Genomic DNA, 25,369 nt, shown 5'->3' with positions numbered 1-25,369 from the left:
TCTACAATAAAGGAAGCTACAGCAGGTGTACCACAAGGAAGCGTACTGGGGCCAATGCCTTATCTACTCTACACTTGTGATATACCACAAATGGAGAATATTACGATGGCTACATTTGCTGATGATACTGCGATTATAGCCGTCAGAGACAATAGTAAAGAAGCCTCACGGAAATTACAACAGGCCAGTGACAATATAAATAATTGGACACAAGCTTGGAAAATAAAAATTAATGAAAGTAAATCTGTACATGTGCACTTCACCTATAAACAGACCGTACAAGCATCAATAACATTAAATAATACTATCATTCCATATAGCAACAACGCTAAATATCTCGGAATGAATCGCTGGAAGGAATATATAAAGAAGAAGAAAAAATAACTGGAATTGGAATATAGGAAAATGTACTGGCTAATTGGAAGAAAATCACAATTATCAGTACCTAATAAATTGTTATTATATAAGCAAATACTGAAACCTATATGGACATACGCAGTTCAATTATGGGGATGTTCTGCAAAGGGTAACATAAATAAAATGCAAAATTTTTCAGAACAAAGTCCTGAGAGGTATTGTGGGTGCACCCAAATACTATAGGACTGATCACCTACATCGAGACCTTCAGATACCTACAGTCAGTCAAGAAATCAAGAGAATTGCAAGGTGACATGAGGAAAGGCTCCATTCTCATACGAATATTGAAATATTGCAACTATTGGATACCACCAGAACAGGACACAGACTAAAAAGTATCAAACCATCTGATCTTGTGTAGTGTTGTGTAGTGAGGTGCATATATTAAAAAATTCAGCAGTGACATAACAGTGTATAAACATAATTTGACCAGAGACTGAGATAGGGCCGATGGGTCCTCCTAGTTATATACCTAGATTTAAGTTATCATAAAGACAAATTGTAGGTTAGATGGAAACGACTAGTAACAATATATTAATTAACTAATAAAAAAATATGCCAATTGTGGGTTTTAATTTCGATGGTTAAAAAGAAGCAATTGTCAAAATTGATGTCAATGATAAAGCAGCCATAGAGTAATATATAGAGTGTTTACTTATTACATTTAAATTCAGAATTGTTTTACCTGGTATCAGCAGGAAGGCGTTGAGAACATCCTTTTGCTGCATTTAACTGGTTAGTTCAAATTACCATTACAGGCACCTGTATTGAAAATATTTTATTACGAGAGCATTTGATTGGTTGAGGATTTCATACGCACTACATGACCAACCTTTGATGTCACATTCGACTGACCAATTACATTTGAAATTAAACCCATATGTAATTTTTCAAAACAATTTATTAAATAGAGTTATTAATAGAGATTAAAATAGAGATATTAAAAAATATTAAAAAGCCAAAATATAAGTATATAATGAATGTATATATATATATATATATATATATATATATATATATAATAATTAAATGTGAATATAAAATAGACTGCAATTTAACTGAAAACACAACATATCTCCTGGCAAATATAATCAAAATTGTCTATAGTGCTTTTTTCCTTTTTCATGTTTCTTGCGTGCTATCAATTTAAATAAGATTATTATTAAAGTGTTATTAATATTTTATCATCTTTTTGTTCCCTCATATTGAAAGCAGAGAGATCTTGTTGATCTACAATTTTTATTATTTTATATATATTTTTTAACATCCTTGTTAAAAAAGTTATCTCGAGTAAGCTTAAACCAAAATATTAATTATGTTAAGTTTTTCATGATTTCTTCTGTTGTATTCGTGTAAATAACAATATATATGAATATAAATGCTCTATATATAATTGTATACGTACCAGGTAAAGGCTATGCTAAGTCACACACACGTCATAGAAATGAACCAATCAAATGCTTTTGTGGAGAAATTCAAATGCAGCAATGTCAAAAAAGTGATCTCAGGGCCAGCATTAGTTGGATTACGCAAAACATTTCCTCGGTGTCGCCTGTTTAAGTAAAACCTCTGTATATTCTCTATGGAAGGATCAAACTAAAATATTGCACTAAATTATTGAACCATTTATAGCTTGTCTAACAAAAACAAGTTTTCGTTGGCATATTATGATTGGCGATAAAATTGGATGTTCTGCATCAATACCAAGCGTCGAAGGTTCAAGGGAGCTAACCACATCTACACCGAAGCGGATTATTTGTGACCATCAAGCACTGATGTGCATTTGGATCAATAAGGTGTATCACGAACTAATATAGCTGAATGAAACTATTGAACAAACTGAACCGCGCATCGTTGCAAAAAAGACCAGCAGTAGCGAGTGAACGACACTGCATAACATTACAACATGACTTGGCAGCATTTCAAAATGCAGAAGTGCGAAAATTAACGGATTCTCGAAAATGATCTTGATTAATTATATTTTACCTAATAAATTAACGTATAATTTATAATTACTAACATATTACACTTTTGCACTAAAATTATAAAAAAAAATTGTGTTATGGCGTAATGTACATTTTTTTAAATAGCATCTGTTATGTCTGTTGTGTTTATTGCAGGAACATTTGGCAGAAATTCGAGCTCATCCTGTTAAGCAAGTATACAGTACTGTGAGACTGTTATGCCGAACATTAGCAGGAAACGATGTATATTTCGTTACTATTACATCACCACAAGTGGCAGGGGACGCAAAGGTGACATTTTTATTATATTGAACTAATCTCTAATATAAGTTATATGGGTTTTATTCTATAATTACCTCAGGAAAGAATTAGGATATTAGGTTAATGATGAAGTATCCGTCATAGCAAGTCTATTTTTACGAGTTAGCTTCGTGAAGAAATATTTTTATCGTATTTTAGTTGCAGTAACTGAGCGAAATTATGTCTAATGTTTATTTTATTTTATGTTAAATATATAAGTGTACTCAGAATTGAGGGGCTAAAATATATTACACATAATTAAAATACAAATACATATTTGGTATTTGCAATTCAATTGCTTCTTAAAAATGTAATTTGTAATTCATATTTCAAACACCTGACACTGAGATATTTTGTAATTATTATTTGAAATACGTATTGCTTCAATATATCTACTATATAAATACCTTTAACCTTTACCGATATTTTTTTTTCGCTTTGACGGGTTTCGTCTTTTCGCGACTATACAATAGTACGGTTGTGATCCAAAGGGGACAGGGACAGACATAAATTTTATATATAGAATAATATGTTAACAAATAAATAAAATTAATAATACAAACAGGGGGGTTAAAATAATAACTAGTGTATATACAATATTAACGTAAACACAAACGCAGGACTACAAACACAATCATAACAAAGTAGGGGTTCTATCCAGACAGCACACATCAGCACCTATACCGAAGTGGTACTAGTTATTTGATCAGTAACCTTTGCATAGGCTGGATTCTATGGAGAAAATCATTTTCTCGTAGAAATCCGAGGAGTTTGTCGGAATCATCTCCTGTTAAGGCATTTTTAAAATTTTGCAGCCCATACTTAGTTCTATTTTGGATGAGCGGTAGTTCAATGTCGATTTAGCCGCACTATCCACACGCCCATTTCCCGGTATACCTACGTGAGAAGGGATTCTCAGTAAACTTGTCCTGATCCCAATCAGACAGAGGGTACGGATAATTGACAGTGAGTCGGTGACCAGGGGAGGTATATATGTGCTTGCAACCAGGGTAAGAGTGGAGAGGTTCACAGAACTTGGACCCAATAATGTACGGACAATGTTCTCTTTTATTAAATTGACATTATGATATGTTTATGAACGGGGTAGTGGAGGTCCAATGGGGAAATTCGAGTTTCATTCAATTCGAGTAGTGGACAAGGAGGGGATGCAATAAGCCAATTCTAGGCCTGTTTAACGATATTCTTAATGGGTGTGTTCTGCCGAAAATAATACTCTATAGCTTTGGTAAGCAAAATGGCGGCCACACTGCATCTGCACTTTCTCGGCATACAACTAGTATACTTAGGGAATTTGTTACTATGGCAATTAACCTGTAAGATCGGTTGAAAGATTGCAATTAAGACAATTTAGAAATAAGATTTGATAAGTTATTTTCTAATCATGTCTTGCTACCGTTCAGCAGTAACATTAACTGCAACACCTTCGTCATTTTTAAAAATAGGGACCAATGATTTTTCCAGCATGAATACCATATCATACAGTTGTTTTTAGTGGATGCAATAATGTTTCATGAATTAATTGAGGATTCTGTGTTCCCCAAAACCGATTGCTCTGTTTATTGACGTGGCCACTGAGAAGAAAATGGGATTCATCGCTTATTATCAATTTAAACAGACAGCCTTAAGATTACCTTACTGTACTTAATTCGTTTATCAGGATCCCTCGGTAGAAATTTTTGAAATAACTGAATTTTGTACGGGAACATGTTTAAAACCGATTTCAAAATTCGCCTTAAAGTGCACGAAGAAATGTGTAATTGGAAACCACGTCTCCGAATAAATATTTCTGGAAACTCTTTAACACTATGACTCACTAAAGCCAGATTTTCAGCGTTATAAGCCGTCCGTTGTCTTCCAGAACGAGGCCTGTCTGCTCTCATACCGTACTGTCGAAAATTCGCATGTAAACGATAAATTGTGGTTTTGTGGGGCACTGGACGATTAGGATATTTTTGACGCAAATTCTTGCGCAAATTGAGTGGCAATAATCGAACGATTATTTGCAATAAATATTGTCACTATTTCTGCTCGTTCTTGTGGCGTATATTTATTTATAATAAAATTAGGATGTCTACACAAAACAATGGTTAAAGCGAAACTGAGCTAAACGTCACATACGTTCAAGATGGCGCGCAATCAAAATCGTAGCGGGACTTTTGACCCACCTGTTATCATCAGCGAACATCATATAGGTCAAAGAGTTTGTACATATATCACACATAAAGAGCACTCTTCGGCGAATACTGACCAGGGCCTCAAATGAATTCAGCAAATCATTTCGCATTCCGAACAAACTAATGGAACTATCATAAAATACCTGAAAAAGTTCACAACTGTAATATTTCTAGTCTACTAGAGTAATATTTGGGTAGTATATAGGACTACAGAATAAATAATTAAACTTAATATACTAAATCTAATAATCGATAAATTTTACCAGAATAACGATAGACCTTACACCATTTTGCTTTTGTCTTAGAAGAAAAGGGCTGTTGTGATCACAGCCCGTGTTCATCCCGGGGAGACACCATCGTCTTGGATCATGAAGGGCATCCTCGATTTCTTGACAGGGGACTCGGCGGCGGCAAAGGACCTCAGGGATAAGTTCATTTTTAAAATAGTCCCAATGCTGAATCCGGATGGCGTCATTGTTGGAAATAATCGGTGTTCTCTCTCAGCCAGGGATTTGAACCGGCAATATCGAACGGTGATGAGGGACGCTTATCCTTCTATTTGGTACACGAAATTAATGGTAAGAAGGTAAGCTGACAGTCATATATATTTTTATCTTAATTTACACTTCATATTGTTTTTATTCCCCTAGTAAACAGATACCTATCATACTGGCGTTTGAGTTTACAAAAATAAATGTTCTTATAATAATGTTTTCAGCTAGCTATACTCTGGGGGTTTTATGTTTCATATGTTTGTTATTATTTTAATGCAAATATAGTTTAATATTTAATGCTGAAAAACTAATGCTATGTTTCTAATTATTTCTAATACGAAATTGCCAGGGGCATTTTATTCATCACTAAATATAAAGAGTTAAGAAATTGTTACTCGTTATCGAAATAATCATCAAATAAAATCATAGAACAATAAATATTTCTGGGTACGCGATTGTAATCCTAAATTCAATGTTTTAGCCATTTAAATTTCAAAAAATGGCAGATTATGTAGACCACTCTGTTATTCAAATTAATATATTTTTAGATTCTATTGATAATTATGCTTTCCTTCCAATATATTAACTATATAATGGAATATATTGGAAGTTCCCGATGAAATCGTAGATTCATTGAACAAATATTCATTTCGCTACAACCTTAGCGGATCTTTGTTTGAGTGTGTATTTGTTAACACATTTCGATGAACTATCTTTGTTGTAAGTTGGTCTTGGAAAGTAACAAAAGGAACTTGCCTTAACTTTTTATCTGTAATACCTCTAGTTTACTAACACCAAATTTTCCTAGTATATAGGTCTGAAAAATAAGCAATTAAAATACTTGATTTTACAATTTTTCTCAAATTAACTATGCTGAAGAAGTAAGTACACTTATAGCTTCCAGTTAATTGGACAAATTAGTTTTCATTGTAACATATCTAATAAAAAACTAACAAAAAATTAACAGGCACATAAAATATAATTTATAAATCCATGATTCCATGTATCTCTTTGAGACCTCAGTATGTTACATAGTAAAAAACTATCACAATTTAACGCCTATTAACTTGGATTGTAATACATTTTAATAAGATTTGCTAAATGGTTATCTATTTAGCAATTGCTTGCATTACATATTTTTACATAGCGTGAAAGCTGATAATTAAGTAGAAACAACTAATATAAATGTTACGTATGGTTCATAATTTTAATGGTTACTTAATATACAAATATTACAGGTTGTTGGAAGAATGTGGGGTAGCTTTGTATTGCGATCTTCATGCTCATTCCAGGAAGCACAACATCTTTATTTATGGCTGTGAGAATAGAAGAGGAGGTGATCGAAGATTGCAAGAACAAGTATTCCCGTTAATGCTACATAAAAACACTGCCGATAAGGTAATATATTGAATAGAGATAATATGAATTGTATTTTACTGTTAAGTTAAAACTTATATATAACTAGCAAAATACCTAAATACCTAACTTTGAATCGACTAATTAATTATAATATTCACTCACCTATAGTGTTCACTGGACAATATCATTCCCTGCGTTGTTACACTTTGATACACATAATCTGGCTGAGAAACATTTTTACATGATTTTTTAAATTTTTTTATTATTTAATTAATATATTTACTAGTCGTTTCCGTCTAACCTACAATTTGTCTTTGTGATAACTTAAATCTAGGTATATAACTAGGAGGACCCATCGGCCGTATCTCAGTCTCTGGTGAAATAATGTTTATACATGTCACTGCTGATTTTTTTAATATGCGCACCTCACTACACAACACTACAAAAGATCAGATGGTTTGATTCTTTTGAGTCTGTGTCCTCTTCTGGTGGTATCCAATAGTTGTAACATTTCAAGATTCTTTCCTCATGCCCCCTTGCAATTCTCTTGATTTCTTGACTGACTGTGGGTATCTGAAGGTCTCGATGTAGATAGTCAGTCCTTTAGTATTTGGCTGCACGACAATACCTCTCAGGACTTTGTTCCGAAAATTTTTTTATTAATTATGTTACTCTTTGCAGAACATCCCCATAATTGAACTCCGTATGTCCACATAGGTTTCAATATTTGCTTATATAATAGCAATTTAATATGTACTGATAATTTTGATTTTCCTCCAATTAGTCAGTACATGTTCCTATATTTCAATTCCAGTTCTTTTCTTTTCTTATTTATCCATTGTCTTAAGGGACATCCCTTCCAGCGAAGTTTTGTATCGAGATTCATTCCGAGATATTTAGTTGCTATATGGAATGATTTTTTATATGAATGATGCCAACATGAGCTCAACTCATAGATGTCATCAAGAAACGTATTATTACCTAGCCTACCACACTCCCAAACATTTCACAGTTTTATAATTATATTTAGAAAATATCACTGAAATTTGATTCCAATCAAGCAAGTCTTTATACTGAAATAAAAAAATTACATTCTTTATAGTTTTCCTTTGAAAGCTGTAAATTCCGAATCCAAAAAGCGAAAGAAGGGACAGGTCGCGTAGTAATGTGGATGATGGGCATTGCGAATAGCTACACCATGGAAACGTCATTTGCTGGATCGATTTTAGGTGCCAGAACTGACAGCCATTTCTCCACGCAAGACTACGAGCAGATGGGAAAGTCATTTTGTCAGACGCTATTGGACTTTTACGATGAAGATCCTCGAAAGGTAATTAATATTTTTTTTAATATCGTTAATTAGTTAATTTAGTACATTCAATCCTAAACGTATTAAAATAGATTTATTATAAAAATGTTACATAATAAAGAAATAATAATATTGTATTTCATTAATTTTAAATCAAATTTTTACAGCTGGAGGGAAATGTTGCTATTAAACTACCACTATTAAAATTTAATTTATTTTATTAGAAGAAGTATGTCTCTTGGAAGTGTGTAAGGATGTGGTATATGAGTGAAATGAGCGTGCAGTGTGTGAAAATGATAGAGAAAAGTGAAAATAACAAAACCCCAAACATTATTTTTATTAATTTATTATTATTTATTTGAAGTAATAATAATTTATATCATTAATTCATTACATAATATTAATCACTTAATATTTTTTGTTAGCCCATCTTTAGCTATACAAACAAACTTGATTAGTTTACCCACTCGAGAGCATGCAACGTATAATTGTCCTTGTGAAAAACATGCTCAAATCTAAGCCATAAACAGACATTGTTTGGCCTTGGGATTTATTAACAGTCATTGCAAATGCCAATCTAATCGGAAATATAATACGCTTAAATTGAATTGGCACATCTGTGGGTATAATAGGTATTCGTGGTATTAATATATTTTCACTTCGAAACTGGCCATTTAAAATGGTGGCTTCGATAACGTTTTTCATTAATTTTTAATGACTAATCGCGTACCGTTGCACAGCGGTGGCGGGTTCAAATTACGAAGCAAAATAATTGGAGATCCAACCTTCAATTGCAAGTTATGCGGTGGCACGCCTGGCAGATCCAGTGAGTTCAAAAACTATGTTGGAAAATGTACAGCTTCAGTGGCATCGCAAACTGTATCAATAGATTTATATGATGCTCTGTCAATAACTGTTGTATCTTCAGATTTAAAATGTCAACATCCACATTTTTTGCTGCTAAAATTGCTTTTTCCGCAAGCCACTCGAGATTTATGTAATTCGTGTGTACATCGGAAAATATTTGTTCAATGAGAGCATCTTGCGATTCAATGATCAATGAAATCAGTCGGTAATTTTACGCATCCAGTTTCCTACCAACTTACCAAGAGATAATAATTGATGTTATAGAGCAGGATAAAAAGTGATACAATTATTCAAATGACTATTAAAAAGCAGAGGTTGGTGAGAAAAGTGAAAATTTAGAGTTGTATGTATTTTTAATGCCACATAATAAAAAAAATTTAAAATTTTGGGTGGACACCCCTCTTCACTTACAGGTCTGAAAAATAGATAGTAGCTGATTCTCAAACCTACTGAATATGCATAAAAATTTCATAAGAATCGGCCAAGCCGTTTTGGAGGAGTATGGAAACGAACATTGTGGCATGAGAATTTTATATATAAGATATATAGTAGTTAATTATAAAATATTGAATTTTATATGTATTACTGAAACTTATACAGCTTGAACTATTCCCTAATTGATTCACACTACTAATTGCTTTATTTTTGAATGTTCTAGGAGAAACTACGAACAAAAATAATCGAGCGTCTGACAAAAGAGGGCTCCAACGCCGACGAACCCACCAACATCCCCCTGAGCGATTACTCGAGGTATAGGAAAAAGAAAAAAAAAGGCAAAAAAGTTGCCCAACCACCACCACTCCCCCCACCGCACATCTGACACAAAATACCACCTCTCCCCTCTCCACCGATCAATCGAGTAAAACGACTTTTGCTCTGGCAGAGATACGGTAAACCGTTGTTCCACGTTTGGAGGATTGTGTTTTCTGTTGTTTATCACTACCATCCATCTCTTCAATTCATCGTTGTCTATGTGTCCAGCTAGGGCTGAACTAAACCGCCAAATGGTCATTCACGAAGTATCAGAATGCATGATTATTTCATTTCGATATAAGTATGAATTAATAAGTAGCAATACTCGAGATAAACTTCTCAATTATAACATAAAATAACGGAATAATAGCAATTACCTAATATAAGTCATAAAATAAAACTCACGACTCATCACAAAGGTAATGTTATACAGTTGTGATTAAAAATTATTATAAACCACTTTTTTTAATAAAATCTAACCTCTTTAGTAAATCTTTAAATTGACACATAAAACGATCTGTAGAGAAGATGTAAAAATAAATAAATATAAAATGGACATATTGATGGAACGAAATTAATTCATTAATATTTTAGTTTAAAGACTAAAGACTCCCTAAAGCATTCGCATGTATGTTGCAAAAAGATAAAATCATAATATATTTTTCTAACAGCTAAAAACTTTCTGAAGACGGACATAACTTCCTCCCAGTGAGAATATAGAACTTCCTTAATTTGATTTACGAGAAAGAAATGAGTAATTGACAAAAAATGCAAATATATGAAGACAAGATATAAGGTTACTACTATAAGAATAAAATTACGTTTTAAGCATCGATTTATTGCGAACATTTCAGCAAATACAGCATAATTATTGTGAAATCCATAATGAATTAAGGTACTTACTCAATTGATACCATTTCTGAAAACTCCAATATGTCCAATATGGAACATTGATCATAATATTTTAGAAAATTGCGTAGAAAATGCACCTCCATCAGATGGACTAGGAGAACTGAGTATGTTAAATCGACAGTCTAATAGCAATCTTAAATTGGTCAACCTAATTTCATAAATCAAGTTGATAATTTTGTAGAGATATAGTCCCATTTTCCCCACCGTTTATATTCTTCTTTTTATAAGGATCCTTTCAATTTAAACTTGATTTTTATCGTAAATACCCTTCCCATCCCTGTAATATCAAGTTGGAACGAATATACACCTATAAAAGTACTACACCTCTTCAGCTTTCTTATTAAAATATGTACATAAATGTACAATTATTTTTTTAGAATATTTCTTTTATATATATACAATGCTATAACACATAGAATTTTTATTAATTTTTTACGTTAACTTATGTGTTTAACAAGAACTTTCAATGTCCAGAGAACAATAAGTAGGTATAAGTATTATTTATGCATTTTTTAAATTAATTTAATTTTTATTCTCATAAAAATTGATTAGTTATTTTAAAATAGAAGCGAACAAAATGTAGAGCGATTTCTAGAGTTTAAGAATATTTTATTTTACGTAATATATTATTTATAATTTTATCCTATACCTTTCATAGTATGATAACATATATCAGAATCAATTCGAAACTTTATTGCTACTTATTGACACTAAAAATAAATAATAAATAATAATTACTCAATAAACGCTCAAAAGTAGTTTTGCTTATTGTGACGTCCACTGTATTTTGACACACCTAGTAGTTCACCTCATTTATAGTGCACTCTTTATGCATGGGTTTACTCCAATATTATTCCTAATATATAGATTAATAGATTTTTAGTAATTAGAATTAATATTAAATTAATATTCCTATATTTGATTTGATTTGCTTTGGAAAGTATTTATAACGATATTAAACACCAATTTTCATTTTGTCTTCAGCATCAATTTTAACATTTCCAACAAATTAATAACATTAACGTAATGTTCTTGAAATAACTGGACCGTCATTGTTGGAGAAACATATTGCTCTTTCAATATCAAGTTTATTTTAAATTTTCTTAATAATATTTTCATTGGTAAATCTTATAAACCTAATGTTAGGACATTTCATAAGATAGTTATAATATTAACATAACAGTACAGTTGTCGCGACGTTGTTAAAGTGTATTGGGATATCATTATTTGGTAGTGAAGTTAAATTTTGCAAGGAAATTTTAGCACACCCAATATATATATATATATATATATATATATATATATATATATATATATATATATATATATATTGCAGTTAACTATAAAATATTGAATTATATAGGTATAATTCAAGCTGAAAAATATATTGCCACCAGCAATAGTATTTTATATTTTATCAATATATTTTTGAAGATTTATTATTAATTTAATATATTTAATCAATAATTGCACCATCATTTTTCTTATAATATATAATTATAATACATTTGGAAGGTAAAAAAATATAGAGAGGAAAAATAAAATAAAATATATCGTAAAATCCTTGTACTACTCTGACGCTGGATCTGAAGAGAACAGCTGGTATAATACATCGGTCCTCAGTTTTACATAAATGCTAAATCCGATAGAATTTATCATTGACTCCCTCAAATTATTTTAAAATATTTTAAGGATCAACAAATTCAATAATTAGTTGAAATATTACAATAAAATTAAAAGTAGTATATCGATATCTATTTTTATATTATCTAGATCCTTTCTAATTACATTCACATTTAAGTCGCTATAATTTTACTTTTCCATATAGAACAAAATTAATAGCTTTATTTGTAATACCGAGCTGTATAAAATACTCCATTCTATTTATTATTTATTACAATATTTATTATTAATTAAATATATTTAATCAATAATTGCACCATCATTTTTCTTATAATATATAATTATAATACATTTGGAAGGTAAAAAATGTAGAAAGGAAAAATAGAATAAAATATATCGTGAAGTCCTAGTACTACTCTGACGCTGGATCTGAAGAAAACAGCTGGTATAATACATCGGTCCTCAGTTTTACACAAATGCTAAATCCGATAGAATTTATCACTGATTCCCTCAAATTAGTTTAAAATATTTTAAGGATCAACAAATTCAATAATTAGTTGAAATATTACAATAAAATTAAAAGTAGTATATCGATATCTATTTTTATATCATCTATATTCTTTCTAATTACATTCACATTTTAGTCGCTATAATTTTGATTTTCCATATAGAGAAAAAATTAATAGCTTTATTTGTAATACCGAGCTGTATAAAATACTGCATTCTATTTATTATTTATTACAAGATTTAATATTAATAAAATATATTTAATCAATAATTGCACCATCATTTTTCTTATAATATATAATTATAATACATTTGGAAGGTAAAAAAATGTAGAGAGGAAAAATAGAATAAAATATATCGTAAAGTCCTAATACTACTCTGACGCTGGATCTGAAGAAAAGAGCTGGTATAATACATCGGTCCTCAGTTTTACATAACTGCTAAATCTGATAGAATTTATCATTGATTCCCTCAAATTATTTTAAAATATTTTAAGGATCAACAAATTCAATAATTAGTTGAAATATTACAATAAAATTAAAAGGAGTATATGGATATCTATTTTTATATTATCTAGATTTTTTCTAATTACATTCACATTTAAGTCGCTATAATTTTGATTTTCCATATAGAGAAAAAATTAATAGCTTTATTTGTAATACCGAGCTGTATAAAATACTGCATTCTATTTATTATTTATTACAAGATTTAATATTAATAAAATATATTTAATCAATAATTGCACCATCATTTTTCTTATAATATATAATTATAATACATTTGGAAGGTAAAAAAATGTAGAGAGGAAAAATAGAATAAAATATATCGTAAAGTCCTAATACTACTCTGACGCTGGATCTGAAGAAAAGAGCTGGTATAATACATCGGTCCTCAGTTTTACATAACTGCTAAATCTGATAGAATTTATCATTGATTCCCTCAAATTATTTTAAAATATTTTAAGGATCAACAAATTCAATAATTAGTTGAAATATTACAATAAAATTAAAAGGAGTATATGGATATCTATTTTTATATTATCTAGATTTTTTCTAATTACATTCACATTTAAGTCGCTATAATTTTGATTTTCCATATAGAGAAAAAATTAATAGCTTTATTTGTAATACCGAGCTGTATAAAATACTGCATTCTATTTATTATTTATTACAAGATTTAATATTAATAAAATATATTTAATCAATAATTGCACCATCATTTTTCTTATAATATATAATTATAATACATTTGGAAGGTAAAAAAATGTAGAGAGGGAAAATAGAATAAAATATATCGTAAAATCCTAATACTACTCTGACGCTGGATCTGAAGAAAAGAGCTGGTATAATACATCGGTCCTCAGTTTTACATAACTGCTAAATCCGATAGAATTTATCATTGATTCCCTCAAATTATTTTAAAATATTTTAAGGATCAACAAATTCAATAATTAGTTGAAATATTACAATAAAAATAAAAGGAGTATATGGATATCTATTTTTATATTATCTAGATTTTTTCTAATTACATTCACATTTAAGTCGCTGTAATTTTATTTTTCCATATAGACAAATTACAAACAATTAATAGCTTTATTTATAATACCGAGCTGTATAACATACTGCATTCTAAGTTATCTTATTTTAAATTAGTTCGTAATGTTTCAATACAATTTATATATCTGGATGTTTGCATTATCATGCTCATAAAAAAATATTTATTTAACTTTGTCTAGTTAGTAAGATTTTATTCCTTAGAGTATTTTAAGGTATTGATAAAATATATCGTTACTCTTTAAAGCTAGAATTTTATAATAACATAAAGGTTAATAATAGAAATAATAATATTATTTGTCTCTTAATTGGGATGTCTTAATTACGTCTATCTATTGCAGTATAACAGGTCAAATGAAAAGTCCCCTGTGTGACATATAGATGGCGCTACTAGAATTAAATCCATTATTCTTTTGTTATTGTGTAAAAATGGATAAAAAGGAATATAGCGTGTTGATAAAATATTGCTTTTTGAAGGGAAAAAATACAGTTGAAGCAAAAACTTGGCTTGATACCGAGTTTGCGGACACCGCGCCAGGAAAATCAACCATCCAAGATTGGTATGCTAAGTTTAGACGTGGTGAAATGAGTACCGATGAGGTTGTTACCGACGAAAGCATTTAAAAAATCCAAAAATGATTTTAAATGACCGTAAATTGAAACTGAATGAAAAAACAGACACTCTAAAGATATCGACTGAACGTGTACATCATATCATTCACGAATATTTCGGTATGAGAAAGCTCTGTGCATAGCGGGTGCCGCGAGCTCATTTTTGACCAAAAACAACGACGAGTTGATGATTCGGAGCAGTGTTCGAAGATGATCAAGCGCAATAAACCCGAGTTTTTGCCTCGATATTTGACAATGGATGAAATATGGTTCCATAATTTCACTCCGAAGTCCAATCGACTGTCATCCGTGTGGACTGTACACGATTAAATGGTGTTTTTGGTGGTTGATTTTCCTGGGACAGCGTCCGGAAACTCGACATCAGGCCAAGTTTTCGCTCCAACTGTATTTTTTTTTCTTAAAAAAGCAATATTTTGTCAACACGCGAAATTCCTTTTTATCAATTTTTTTCATAATAATAAAAGTTGCTTCACTCAAAAAGCTATAATTCACAAACTAATGATCCGACACCTGTCAAATTTATACACGCATCCTCTGAGGGTTAGGTGTAACTAAAATACATATGGATTTAATTCTAGAAGCGCCATCTATGTGTCAGGCTGGGGACTTTTCATTTGACCTGTTATCACTGTTGGTTTAACTAACAATCAACAGGTACTCCTAACAATTTGATCATAACATTATATTTTTGATATCAATGTATCACCCACCACAATACATCTACAACATTTAGATAAGTAAATTGTAAAAACAAATACTCAACACTTTGTGATTTACAGTGACGATGGCGATACGTCTAGTAGTAGCGGCGAGGAAGCAGATCGAAACGAAGAAAAAGAGGAAGAAGAGGAAGACGATGAGGCCACGCAGCCTCAGCCGCCGCCTCCATCTCCCGCCCCCACCCTTCGACGTCAAGGCCGATCTTCCAAAACGTCTCCCTTGCCGTCTAGGGCAAAGGTGACGGCGGTGGCTTCGCGCAGTCCGCGAATACCTCGCCAAACTCTGCCGGTGAATAGAAAATATGACCTAGAGATTAGGGAATATACGCAGTTCGAGATCGACCACCCCGAATTCGATAGAGACAATATCGTCGAGCAAAGGGTGATATGGTGCAAGCCGCAACGAGTACAGTGCGTCGCTGTAGTCGATCTAGCACAAAAAGCGAACGCACCTCACGTAGCTCACAGTTAGTGCTAAATAAATTCGATTATCGTCTTGCTGATGATGTTGTTATCGTTGTTGTTGTGATTGCCGGGTTCAATAATAGCCTGGCCATGAATGGTTCTAACCCTTGTATAAAACACTAAATAATACACGTGCCCCCCACGCCCTTCACTTATGTCGATAACAAACACTAAAATCTACAAGAGTGCATATAAATAAATTCTATCCTAGAGTCCGTGGATTTTATTTTCTGCCCCTTGACCCCCCATGTAGATATCGTTAGAAAAACACCCCTTTCCCTGTGTAACGTCACCGTTAGTTTGTAGATAGAGAGACCTACCATAAGTAGTATCACATGATCACTGTTAAACTTACTTTCGAGAAATTGTCACTTTTGTCACGGTTGTCACGCACAAAGCAATAATTAAATCATCACTAAATGTCCGAAATTCCCGAATCGCCAGGTGAATTTTATATCATTAACGATTAATTCGATAATTGTATATTATTATTGTATTATTATTTATTTTTTTACGTATATTATACTTATATTTTCGTCTGCATTACCATCGTCTAATTGCCTAAAAACCTCTAAACAGGCATTTATTGAGAATAATTGGTACAATACATCAACATAATCGGCATTACTTTCTTCATATTCTTCTCAGCGTTCTAGCAACATGGTAATATTGTGTCGAATGAACCAAGTTACTTTGACAACGATCAAGGTCGGTCTATTTTCACAGCTCTTCAGCATTTCCAAATTATGTCTTAGTCAAACCATGTTATATCGTTCTGAAGTAGTGATAATTATAAAATATTATATCCGATATATATGCTAGCTACGTCAGAGCTTTCCATTTAAGCTGCAACAGTGTAACTTTCACAAATCTGGCAACGTGTTCTAGAGCGCTTTCTTGGAAGAGAATCACTTTACTAGCTATTGCTGATCTTTTTGAACAATACGTAATTTAAGTTGTTCCGTTGACCTTGGTAGACATCTCCAGTATCTTGATAATATACTCCAGGTTGTACTGTCCCCTTTATTATAATATTGGAGTATTTTTTTGATCCATTATTGTTTATATAAAAATATGGGATTTAGAGCCCGTGAGTATTACTTCTGACCCTTGTCATCAATCTCTTATTGTTAAAGATACTGGATTAGTTAATGCAATCCTATATTGTTATCGAATAATATATTTTATATCATTTCTCAAATGTTGATATCCCATAAGTTCTATTCTTATGAGCATAACCAAATAAATATATCCAAATACGGATGTATCAGCTCATTAAATATTATTATCTTGTAATGGTGTTGATTATTTACTTCTCTGATAAGTGAGATTAGCTTTTTCTTCCAAAATCCATTTTCTTTAAAATGTTGCAATGATTTGAGAGTCTAACTGAGTTTGCTTGTTTCTCAAACAATGGCAGATACATCAAATGATGATTAAAAGCACAAAATTCAATATGGTTGATAATGGTGATAACCCTAATCAAATGAATAAACTATGCAGAAACAGCTAAGAAAGAAGCCCTATTTTATATCACCTTATTAAGCAGAATTGGATTGTTTCGATTATTGGTTGCTTTATGTGATTTTTCATATTAAAATCTTAAATAAATAAAAAATAAAGCTCTTAAAACATTGGTTTTTGGTCATCCAAAAGGCAACACATTGAATAATAATAAATGTTGCACGGAATATTGGGTCAATTATTATTTTAGGCCACTTATAAATATTATTACAAGCTTTACAAGTGGATATTGGCATTGTAGTTGTAGAGTAATTGGTAATTGTTTTATGAACTGCTGTATATTCAATAATCAAAAATAATTAACATTATGAACAAAAAATGAAAATGTGAACTCTGATGCATAGTCTAAAGATATATTTGATTAACTAATTTATCAATGTTTTTTCCTACCAGGTATGTAAAGCCACATTGAAACTATCCTTATCTGATAAGGAATATATTGGAAGTAGCTCGGATACTGAAGAAGAAGTGGAGAAGGTGGTAAAGAATAAGACAAAAGTGTTCAGAAAGAAACGAAAGAAGAAGAAAGTTACTAAGAAACGAATTGTGGTGGGTAAAAGTATATAGATATTATTTTCTATCCGCATTCTGTTATTAAAATAACTTTTAATTCAGTTATTTTTATTTTAATTATTACAGTTACAAGAACATTCTGACAGTGAACTCATCTACAAAAAGTCCACAGCCACAAGTTTGTCAGTTTTTGACCTAATAGCAAATGAAAAAATTCCCAGTCCTACATTAACTTGTCCCAGAACTCCACAGCCCAGGTAATTAAATATGCTTTATATACAGATATCAACAATATACAAAACAACTACAAAAATAACTAACTAAATGTATAATTGAAAAATATATTGGGCAACCCTGTTCAGGCTTAATTCGACTTGAGCTTGGATGTTATAAAATTATAAGTGAAAATATTCTGTAATATTAAGATAATATTTCATTTGATTTTATTTGAGTAAACTCATTTTTCATTTTATACCCATCTGTATAGATTTATGCTATACTAGCCACTTAATTTTGAATCTCTATAAATTTCAATCGTTGAAATTATGTATATTTAATTCATCTTACATAAAATAGTTAGTTATAAATCAATAATATATACACCAAGCTTAATTCACCAAATACTAAGCAGATAAAAATACATGAGCTTTTAACCGTGAATATTTAACATGGCCATCAATGACATTCACTTTTTTTGCTTTTTATTCGAACCCTGGGAAATTGTTATGTGTAATCACTATTTAACGATTGAGCTATTTAAATACTTCTAACAGGTCAATTGAAAAATCCCCGTCCTACCATAGTAAAACATATTTCTTGGCATAATTAGTTTTTTTTATTCCACCTAATTCCCTTCAAGGGTGGTACACCGATTATAACGACCCTCCAACTTATCAATACCAATTTTGTAGTAAGATTTGTCCTTTGCTTCAAAATAGGCCTCAGTTTCGGCGATCTCTTCTTCATTTGTCGAGCGAGCATTCTCTTGAGATCTGCGAACAGGAAATAGTCGCTGGGGTCCAGATGAAGAAGCAATTCGAAGCCCAATTCATGGATTTGTGACACGGTGCATTGTCTTGGTGAAGCAGCACTTCCTTTTCCTTCAGATGCGGCCGTTTTTCGGCGATTTCGTCCTTTAAACGGTCCAATAACGCTACCCAGTAATCGCTGTTGATGGTCCCCCCTTTTTCAACGTAATCAATCAAAATTATTCCATGCGCATCCCAAAATATAAACGCCATAACCTTGCCAGCCGACTGTTGCGTTTTCTCACGCTTTGGAGTGGGTTCATGGGGTGCGGTCCACTCGGTCGACTGGATTTCGGAGTGATAGAGCCATGTTTCATCCATTGTCACATATCGATGCAAAAACTCCAGTTTATTACGCTTGATCATCTTCAAACACTGCTCCGAATCATCAATTCGTCATTGTTTTTGGTCAAAAGTGAGCTCGCGCACACCCACTTTGCACAGAGCTTTCTCATACCCAAATATTCGTGAATAATATGATGTACACGTTCAGTTCATATCTTTAGAGTGTCTGCTGTTTCATTAAACTTCAATTTACGGTCATTCAAAATCATTTTGTGGATTTTTTAAGTTTTCGTCCGAAACAACCTCTTTTGGGCGTCCACTGCGTTCACCGTCTTCGGTGCTCATTTCACCACATCTAAACTTAGCATACTAATCCTTGATAGTTGATTTTGGTTGTTGTTGGGGCAGTGTCCGGAAACTCGGCATTAAGCCAAGTTTTTGCTTTAACTGTATTTTCTTCTCTTCAAAAAGCAATATTTTATCAACACATGAAATGCCTTTTTATCCATTTTTTTCACAATAACAAAAGTTGCTTCACTCAAAATGTTATAATTCACAAACTAATGATCCGACAGCTATCAAATTTATACACGCCTCTTTTGAGGGTTAGGGCTAACTAAAAAACATATGGATTTAATTCTAGTAGCGTTATCTATGTGTCAGGCAGGGGACTTTTCAATTTTCCTGTTATTTGGTGAGCTTATCAAATGTGTATGTCCTGATGGAATCTTTAGTTTTCTGTAATGATCATCAGAACAGAAAAATGAATTTTGGTTTCGACATTTTAAAATTGATAATTTTGACACTGAAGACAAATTGCGTTTGGGACGGGCAAAAAAAATTAAAAACAATTTGAAGGCATTACCCGATGAAACCACCAATGGAGATCGCTATAATTGATGAGGTCGAGTCAAGCACAAAAAAAGGTCTGAATATGTGCAAGGACACAAGAATGTTATTTTTCAGCATGAAACCGGTGAAAACATTCTTGGAAACATTGAAATAGGTAGGGGTGGTATACCACACGCCGTCTTGTCCAGACCTTGCTCCTTCTGATTACTACTGGTTCCCACATATAGGTCGTGAAATGTCTGAGCAGCCACTTCTTGAAGAAGTGAGACCACTTCTTGTGAAGATAGCAAAATATGGGTCGACTCTTGAATAATCTTAAGAAATACATCATTCTCTATATAGTATCTATATCCTACCTCAGATCATCTTCCCTAGAACTCATAGCTTGGAACAGTTCGACAGCATTCACGTAGTTTATATTGATTTTAAATTTGCTATTCATTTTTACGTTTTTCCTTACGATTTTTCCAATTTTTTTTTCAGAGCACTAACGGAAAAGAAGAACGAAATCACGAAGCAATTGGCCGAGGTTCAAGCTAAACTTTACACCCTCAAAAATAAATTGTGGTTTGGCGTGGACCAAGGTGACGCTCCATTAGCAACCAGCAGAAGTTCCTTTTACTTTTCGGCAACCAAATCAATTTCAACTCAAAAGTAATTTTAAAAGACCTTCGATCAGCAAAATAAAATTAATATAGATTTATTGTGATTTTAGGACAACTAGAAAAACCTCAAAGAAGAACACCAAAAAGGTAGACAAAAGCGCGAAAAGAGATACAAAAGCTGGTTTAGATAAGATGGATAAATATGGAGGAAAAACCCAAAATGGGTATGTATATTATCCGATTAAATAATCTCTAGGGCAACAATTAAAGTTTCAAATGGATCAAATCTCAAGTAACAGGTGTTCCTGAATTATACACTGTGATCTGCTTGATAATTATTTTATTAATACTATTGAATGATAACGTTATCCCAACCATAAAGTAACATTTGGTATGATATTCGACTAGGAGAACACGAGATTTTACTGGACTTTAAAGGCGATTTTTAGAATGTTAAAATAAAGGTTTCTACCGACATAAGCTTATTTTCTCTCATTCCGAGATTGACCATCACTTTTAACCGACTTCGAGAAAGGAGGAAGTTTTATGTTCGGCTGTATATTTTTTTTATATATTCGCCGATTTATCCGTCAATTGTGGGCCGATTTTTATAATTCTTTTTTTATTCGAAAGAGTGCACTTCCGAGGTGGTCCCATTGGAACCAAATCTGGATCTGTTGGGAGGTAGGGGAGGGGGGATCATAAGAATCTCTAAAATTTCAAAGGCATGTACAATGTTTTTACAAATTTTTTTATCTAAAATAATCAGATATGTGTATAATGTTATTGCTGAGCTGATGTGATGGAAAATCGGAACTCGATTAGTGCAATTGCCATTCAGTTTGCTTTTTAAGCATAACTTATAATATATAAAATCTTGTAGAAATACTTACAAGTACATTTATGGTGTAATTATAAGAACGTTTAACTTCTAATCAGAGGTCGCGGATTCGGCTTCCGACGCGCCCTGTAAATTTTTGTTTTTCTAGTTTAGTTAGAATATTTGTCAAATAACCTAGGTTAGATGGGCATGGGGTCACACAATTATGTGTCACATACACAAAATTAAATTACGAACAAAAAAATCTAATTCCGTGCTCGTACCGACTTCAAACTCATCAGTTTATAGTGGTTACAATAATATTGTAAAAAGATAAATAGGTTTTGGTAGGTATTAAGCTAAACTATGGGTATATAGTAGAATATAAAATAGGTGTAGATAGGTCGATAGTTTAATAAGGTTAAATAAGGTTTTCGTTTATTTTTATTTAGTTATTACTATGATCATTATGTAAACATTTTATTTTAAAACTTTTTTGCGTTAAAAATCTAAGTTTGATTATTTTTTACTTTTTATTGAGTTTCTTGTTTATCTTTTGAAGTCGGTTTAATTTTTTTATAAATATGTTCCATCTTTCACATCTGTATGTAGTAATTTCCGATAAAACAGACTTAAACTTTCTAATAGTTCCAATAATACAGGAAGAACCTAAAATAACACAAAATATTATACAGAATAACAATATAAGTAATTATGTAAAATAAACTGTTTAATTAGATAACTTGGTTTAATAATGTTTTAACACACTCACTTTCTGTTCCAATATCGTTTTAAATGTAAAATTTAAGGATTCGTCTTCCGATTCCAAATTGCCAGCAGATATTTTGCAATACAACGCAATTTTGCAATTACCAGACTTTGATTTTAAAAGTAATGACAAATAATAGTGAGAGTATAAGAAGTGGAGCTGAGAGCGCGTAAGCTGGAGCCTAAAATATTTTTTTATATATTTTGTGTTACTATCTAACTATCTAACAGCTTTTCCTGGTTGCTTGATTTTATGATTGATTATTCATTTGTAGGGTATATTATTTAAAAATCTTAGGCCTAAGAATTATTCCTTGATACAAGCTTTAACCGTGCCAAATTTTACCTAGAGCTCCGTGATAAAACACCATTGCCGAACAGGTTTAGTAAACCCAACTCAAAGTTAACTGACAAAGACCGACAGATATTAAAAAGAATTGTGACCAGACGACACAAAACTACCGCGGCAAAAGTGACAGCAGAATTCAACACTTATTTGAGTAATACTATTTCGATAAAAACAGTACAACGGATGATTGGAAGGATGTGATATTCCTTGATATAAGCTTTAACCGTGCCAAATTTTACCTAGAGCTCCGGATTTCCTCAAAAAGTAACGAAAAATTTTCTCTAAGCTGACTAAAATATAGATTCTTGACGGTACAGAATTACAAACATCATCTTGGTTTTAAAACAAGATAGGTACTTTATTTACATTTCCATCCTTTTATAACTTTTTTTAAACATCCGCCCAGATTCATCATTCATTCATTGTTCATCTTTTTCTACTTTTAGAAATACGCTCTATTTCCATCAGGTCATTAAAAAACTTGAACATCACCACCTAGATCACCAATTAGACCACTTTATACATCTATAAATCTGTCTAATACATTTGGTTTTTTCAGATTAAAACGTCAGACGACTATCAATTGGATACCGTCCCAAAAGCTCACCTTACGAAAATCGAAAAGTCTCCCAGACACATCATCCAGCATCAAGGATAAACTGAAGGACATGAACTTAGATGAAGAAAAGACTCCGCAGTCAGATAAATCCAAAAAGAAGAAGCAGAGGAAGCATAAATTTTCAAAGAAAGCCAAAGCTCTAAGCAACGCTAAAATTTTCGTAGCCTAATTTGTGATCCTCGATACCAGCAGCATATGTTTCATCCCATTTTTGTTTAGATGTACCCAATTGAACCAGACGTAGAACATTTGTGTACTGCCTTGATCAAAAATAATTAAACAGATATTTCAAGTATTTAATTTAGTTTCAATTCAAAATGTCAACAAAATTCCTGAAAATTTTGACTGAAAACAAGGGAACTTAACTTATTAACTTATTAACTTATTAACTGAACGTAATACGTCCACTCAGTATCAGACCTATATTATTTTTAATCTTAATATACCCTCAACGAAGTAAACCGTTTTTCATGTATACCTTTATATCCGTAATATTTTCTACATTCTTCCCCTTTCCAATCTTTCCATCAATATTTATCACTCTATTGCCACTTAGTACAGTAAATGCACAAATGCGCCTAAAATAGACAAAGAATATGAATATCATGTAATGTATAGTCCATCCAAAATAACAATGAACTGGCAACCCCGAGACTTTTATCTGGGATGTTATTGAAGGGTATTTCCAATCATTCAATACCCGACCATCCTTTGGTTTGGACGTGCTATCCGCCTTTTTCTATTTTATATTTTCTACATTTTTTATATTACCCAATAAATAACGCTCACATAATGTAAACACCACTGTTTCATTTCGTTTTACTTCCATTCACCATCGCTCGCCCTCTCCGTTTTAATGGACATTTTGTTTGAAAGGCTTTGGGCAGCTTCGGTCGGATACCATCGTTATTTGTTTTTTCTAAATTACCGTAACGTATGTGACTACGGACTAGTCACAGAGCAGCTCCAGAAGCTAGGTACCGATTGCAATCACCGTAGACTCGTCATCTCTTCACCGAGGTACCGGAATTGTCAACGTCTCGTCGTCGAAGAAAATAAGCTACCACGTCGTCGAACAATCAATCCTCCCACAGCGTCGATTACGGGATCCCTGTCCGGAAAATAACTTGTTTTTAACGTCGTCGATGGACCACATTCAAGTGCCAAAGCAACGATGAAGCAACGGTATCTGTAGGACCGGAAGATATCAACAGCCGTACCAGATCGCGAACCGTATCAACCACAACCGTTTCGATTTATTATATGTTTCAAAGCCCTTTTCATGCAGCACATTTTGTTTGGTATATCAGTATTTTGTATTTGATTTTTTTTTCATAAATTTTTGTATTTTTATTTGCTTAAAATAATTGTATGTAAAATTCTGGCAGGAAAGTATTGTGCGACCTTGAGGCATGTCGAATTTTACATAATGGAATAACGGTCTACACAATACCCAGAAATATAATCTCAGATGTTGAACACGGGCGGGGTGCCAGCAGCGTAAACTAGAACTCGATAACGAATAGCCGGCAACCCCGAGACCTTTATATGTGACGTTATTGAAGGGTATTTCCATTCATTCAGTACCCGACCATCGTTTGGTTTAGACGTGCCACCATCGACTGCCCAAGCCCCGTCACCAGGTAACACCGCTGCTATCCGTTTTAACTATTTTATATTTTCTACATTTTTTATATTAGCCAATAAATAACGCTCACATATTGTAAACACTATTGTTTCATTTAGTTTTACTTCCATTCACCATCGCTCGCCGTCTCCGTCATAATGGACATTTTGTTTGAAAGGCTTTGGGCAGCTTCGGTTGGATACCATCGTTATTTGCTTTTTCTAAATTACCGTAACGTATGTGACTACGGATTAGTCACAGAGTAGCTCCAGAAGCTAGGTACCGATTGCAGTCACTGTAGACTCGTCA

The 25,369-nt window shown here is 32.2% G+C and overlaps 1 protein-coding gene across 4 annotated transcripts in view; it reads left to right on the top strand.

The window, feature by feature from the left end:
* Positions 1–23,728, top strand: part of Nna1 (Nna1 carboxypeptidase) — a 78,379-nt gene extending 54,651 nt beyond the window's left edge. Inside the window, exons 8-18 of one of the 4 annotated variants that reach the window (XR_013004478.1) lie at positions 2,538–2,672; positions 5,182–5,462; positions 6,609–6,768; positions 7,832–8,059; positions 9,564–9,655; positions 15,666–15,894; positions 17,988–18,143; positions 18,234–18,364; positions 20,756–20,926; positions 20,971–21,101; positions 23,374–23,514. Coding sequence is in view for 3 of the 4 variants with exons in the window: in XM_076396303.1 (XP_076252418.1) it covers positions 2,538–2,672; positions 5,182–5,462; positions 6,609–6,768; positions 7,832–8,059; positions 9,564–9,655; positions 15,666–15,894; positions 17,988–18,143; positions 18,234–18,364; positions 20,756–20,926; positions 20,988–21,101; positions 23,374–23,602 (1,926 nt within the window). In the remaining variant the exon portion in view is untranslated. Of the gene's footprint in view, positions 1–2,537; positions 2,673–5,181; positions 5,463–6,608; positions 6,769–7,831; positions 8,060–9,563; positions 9,656–15,665; positions 15,895–17,987; positions 18,144–18,233; positions 18,365–20,755; positions 20,927–20,970; positions 21,102–23,373 lie in introns of all 4 variants that reach the window. The other 3 variants (XM_076396304.1, XM_076396303.1, XM_076396305.1) reach the window with 3 other exon arrangements.
* The last annotated feature ends 1,641 nt before the right edge of the window (positions 23,729–25,369 follow it).

Source organism: Rhynchophorus ferrugineus, unplaced genomic scaffold (assembly GCF_030347505.1).
Source record: "Rhynchophorus ferrugineus isolate W39M unplaced genomic scaffold, kcgeb_rfMv2 rfM2, whole genome shotgun sequence".
Classification (NCBI taxonomy): Eukaryota; Metazoa; Arthropoda; class Insecta; order Coleoptera; family Curculionidae; genus Rhynchophorus; species Rhynchophorus ferrugineus.
This window is presented reverse-complemented; position numbering and strand designations above follow the sequence as displayed.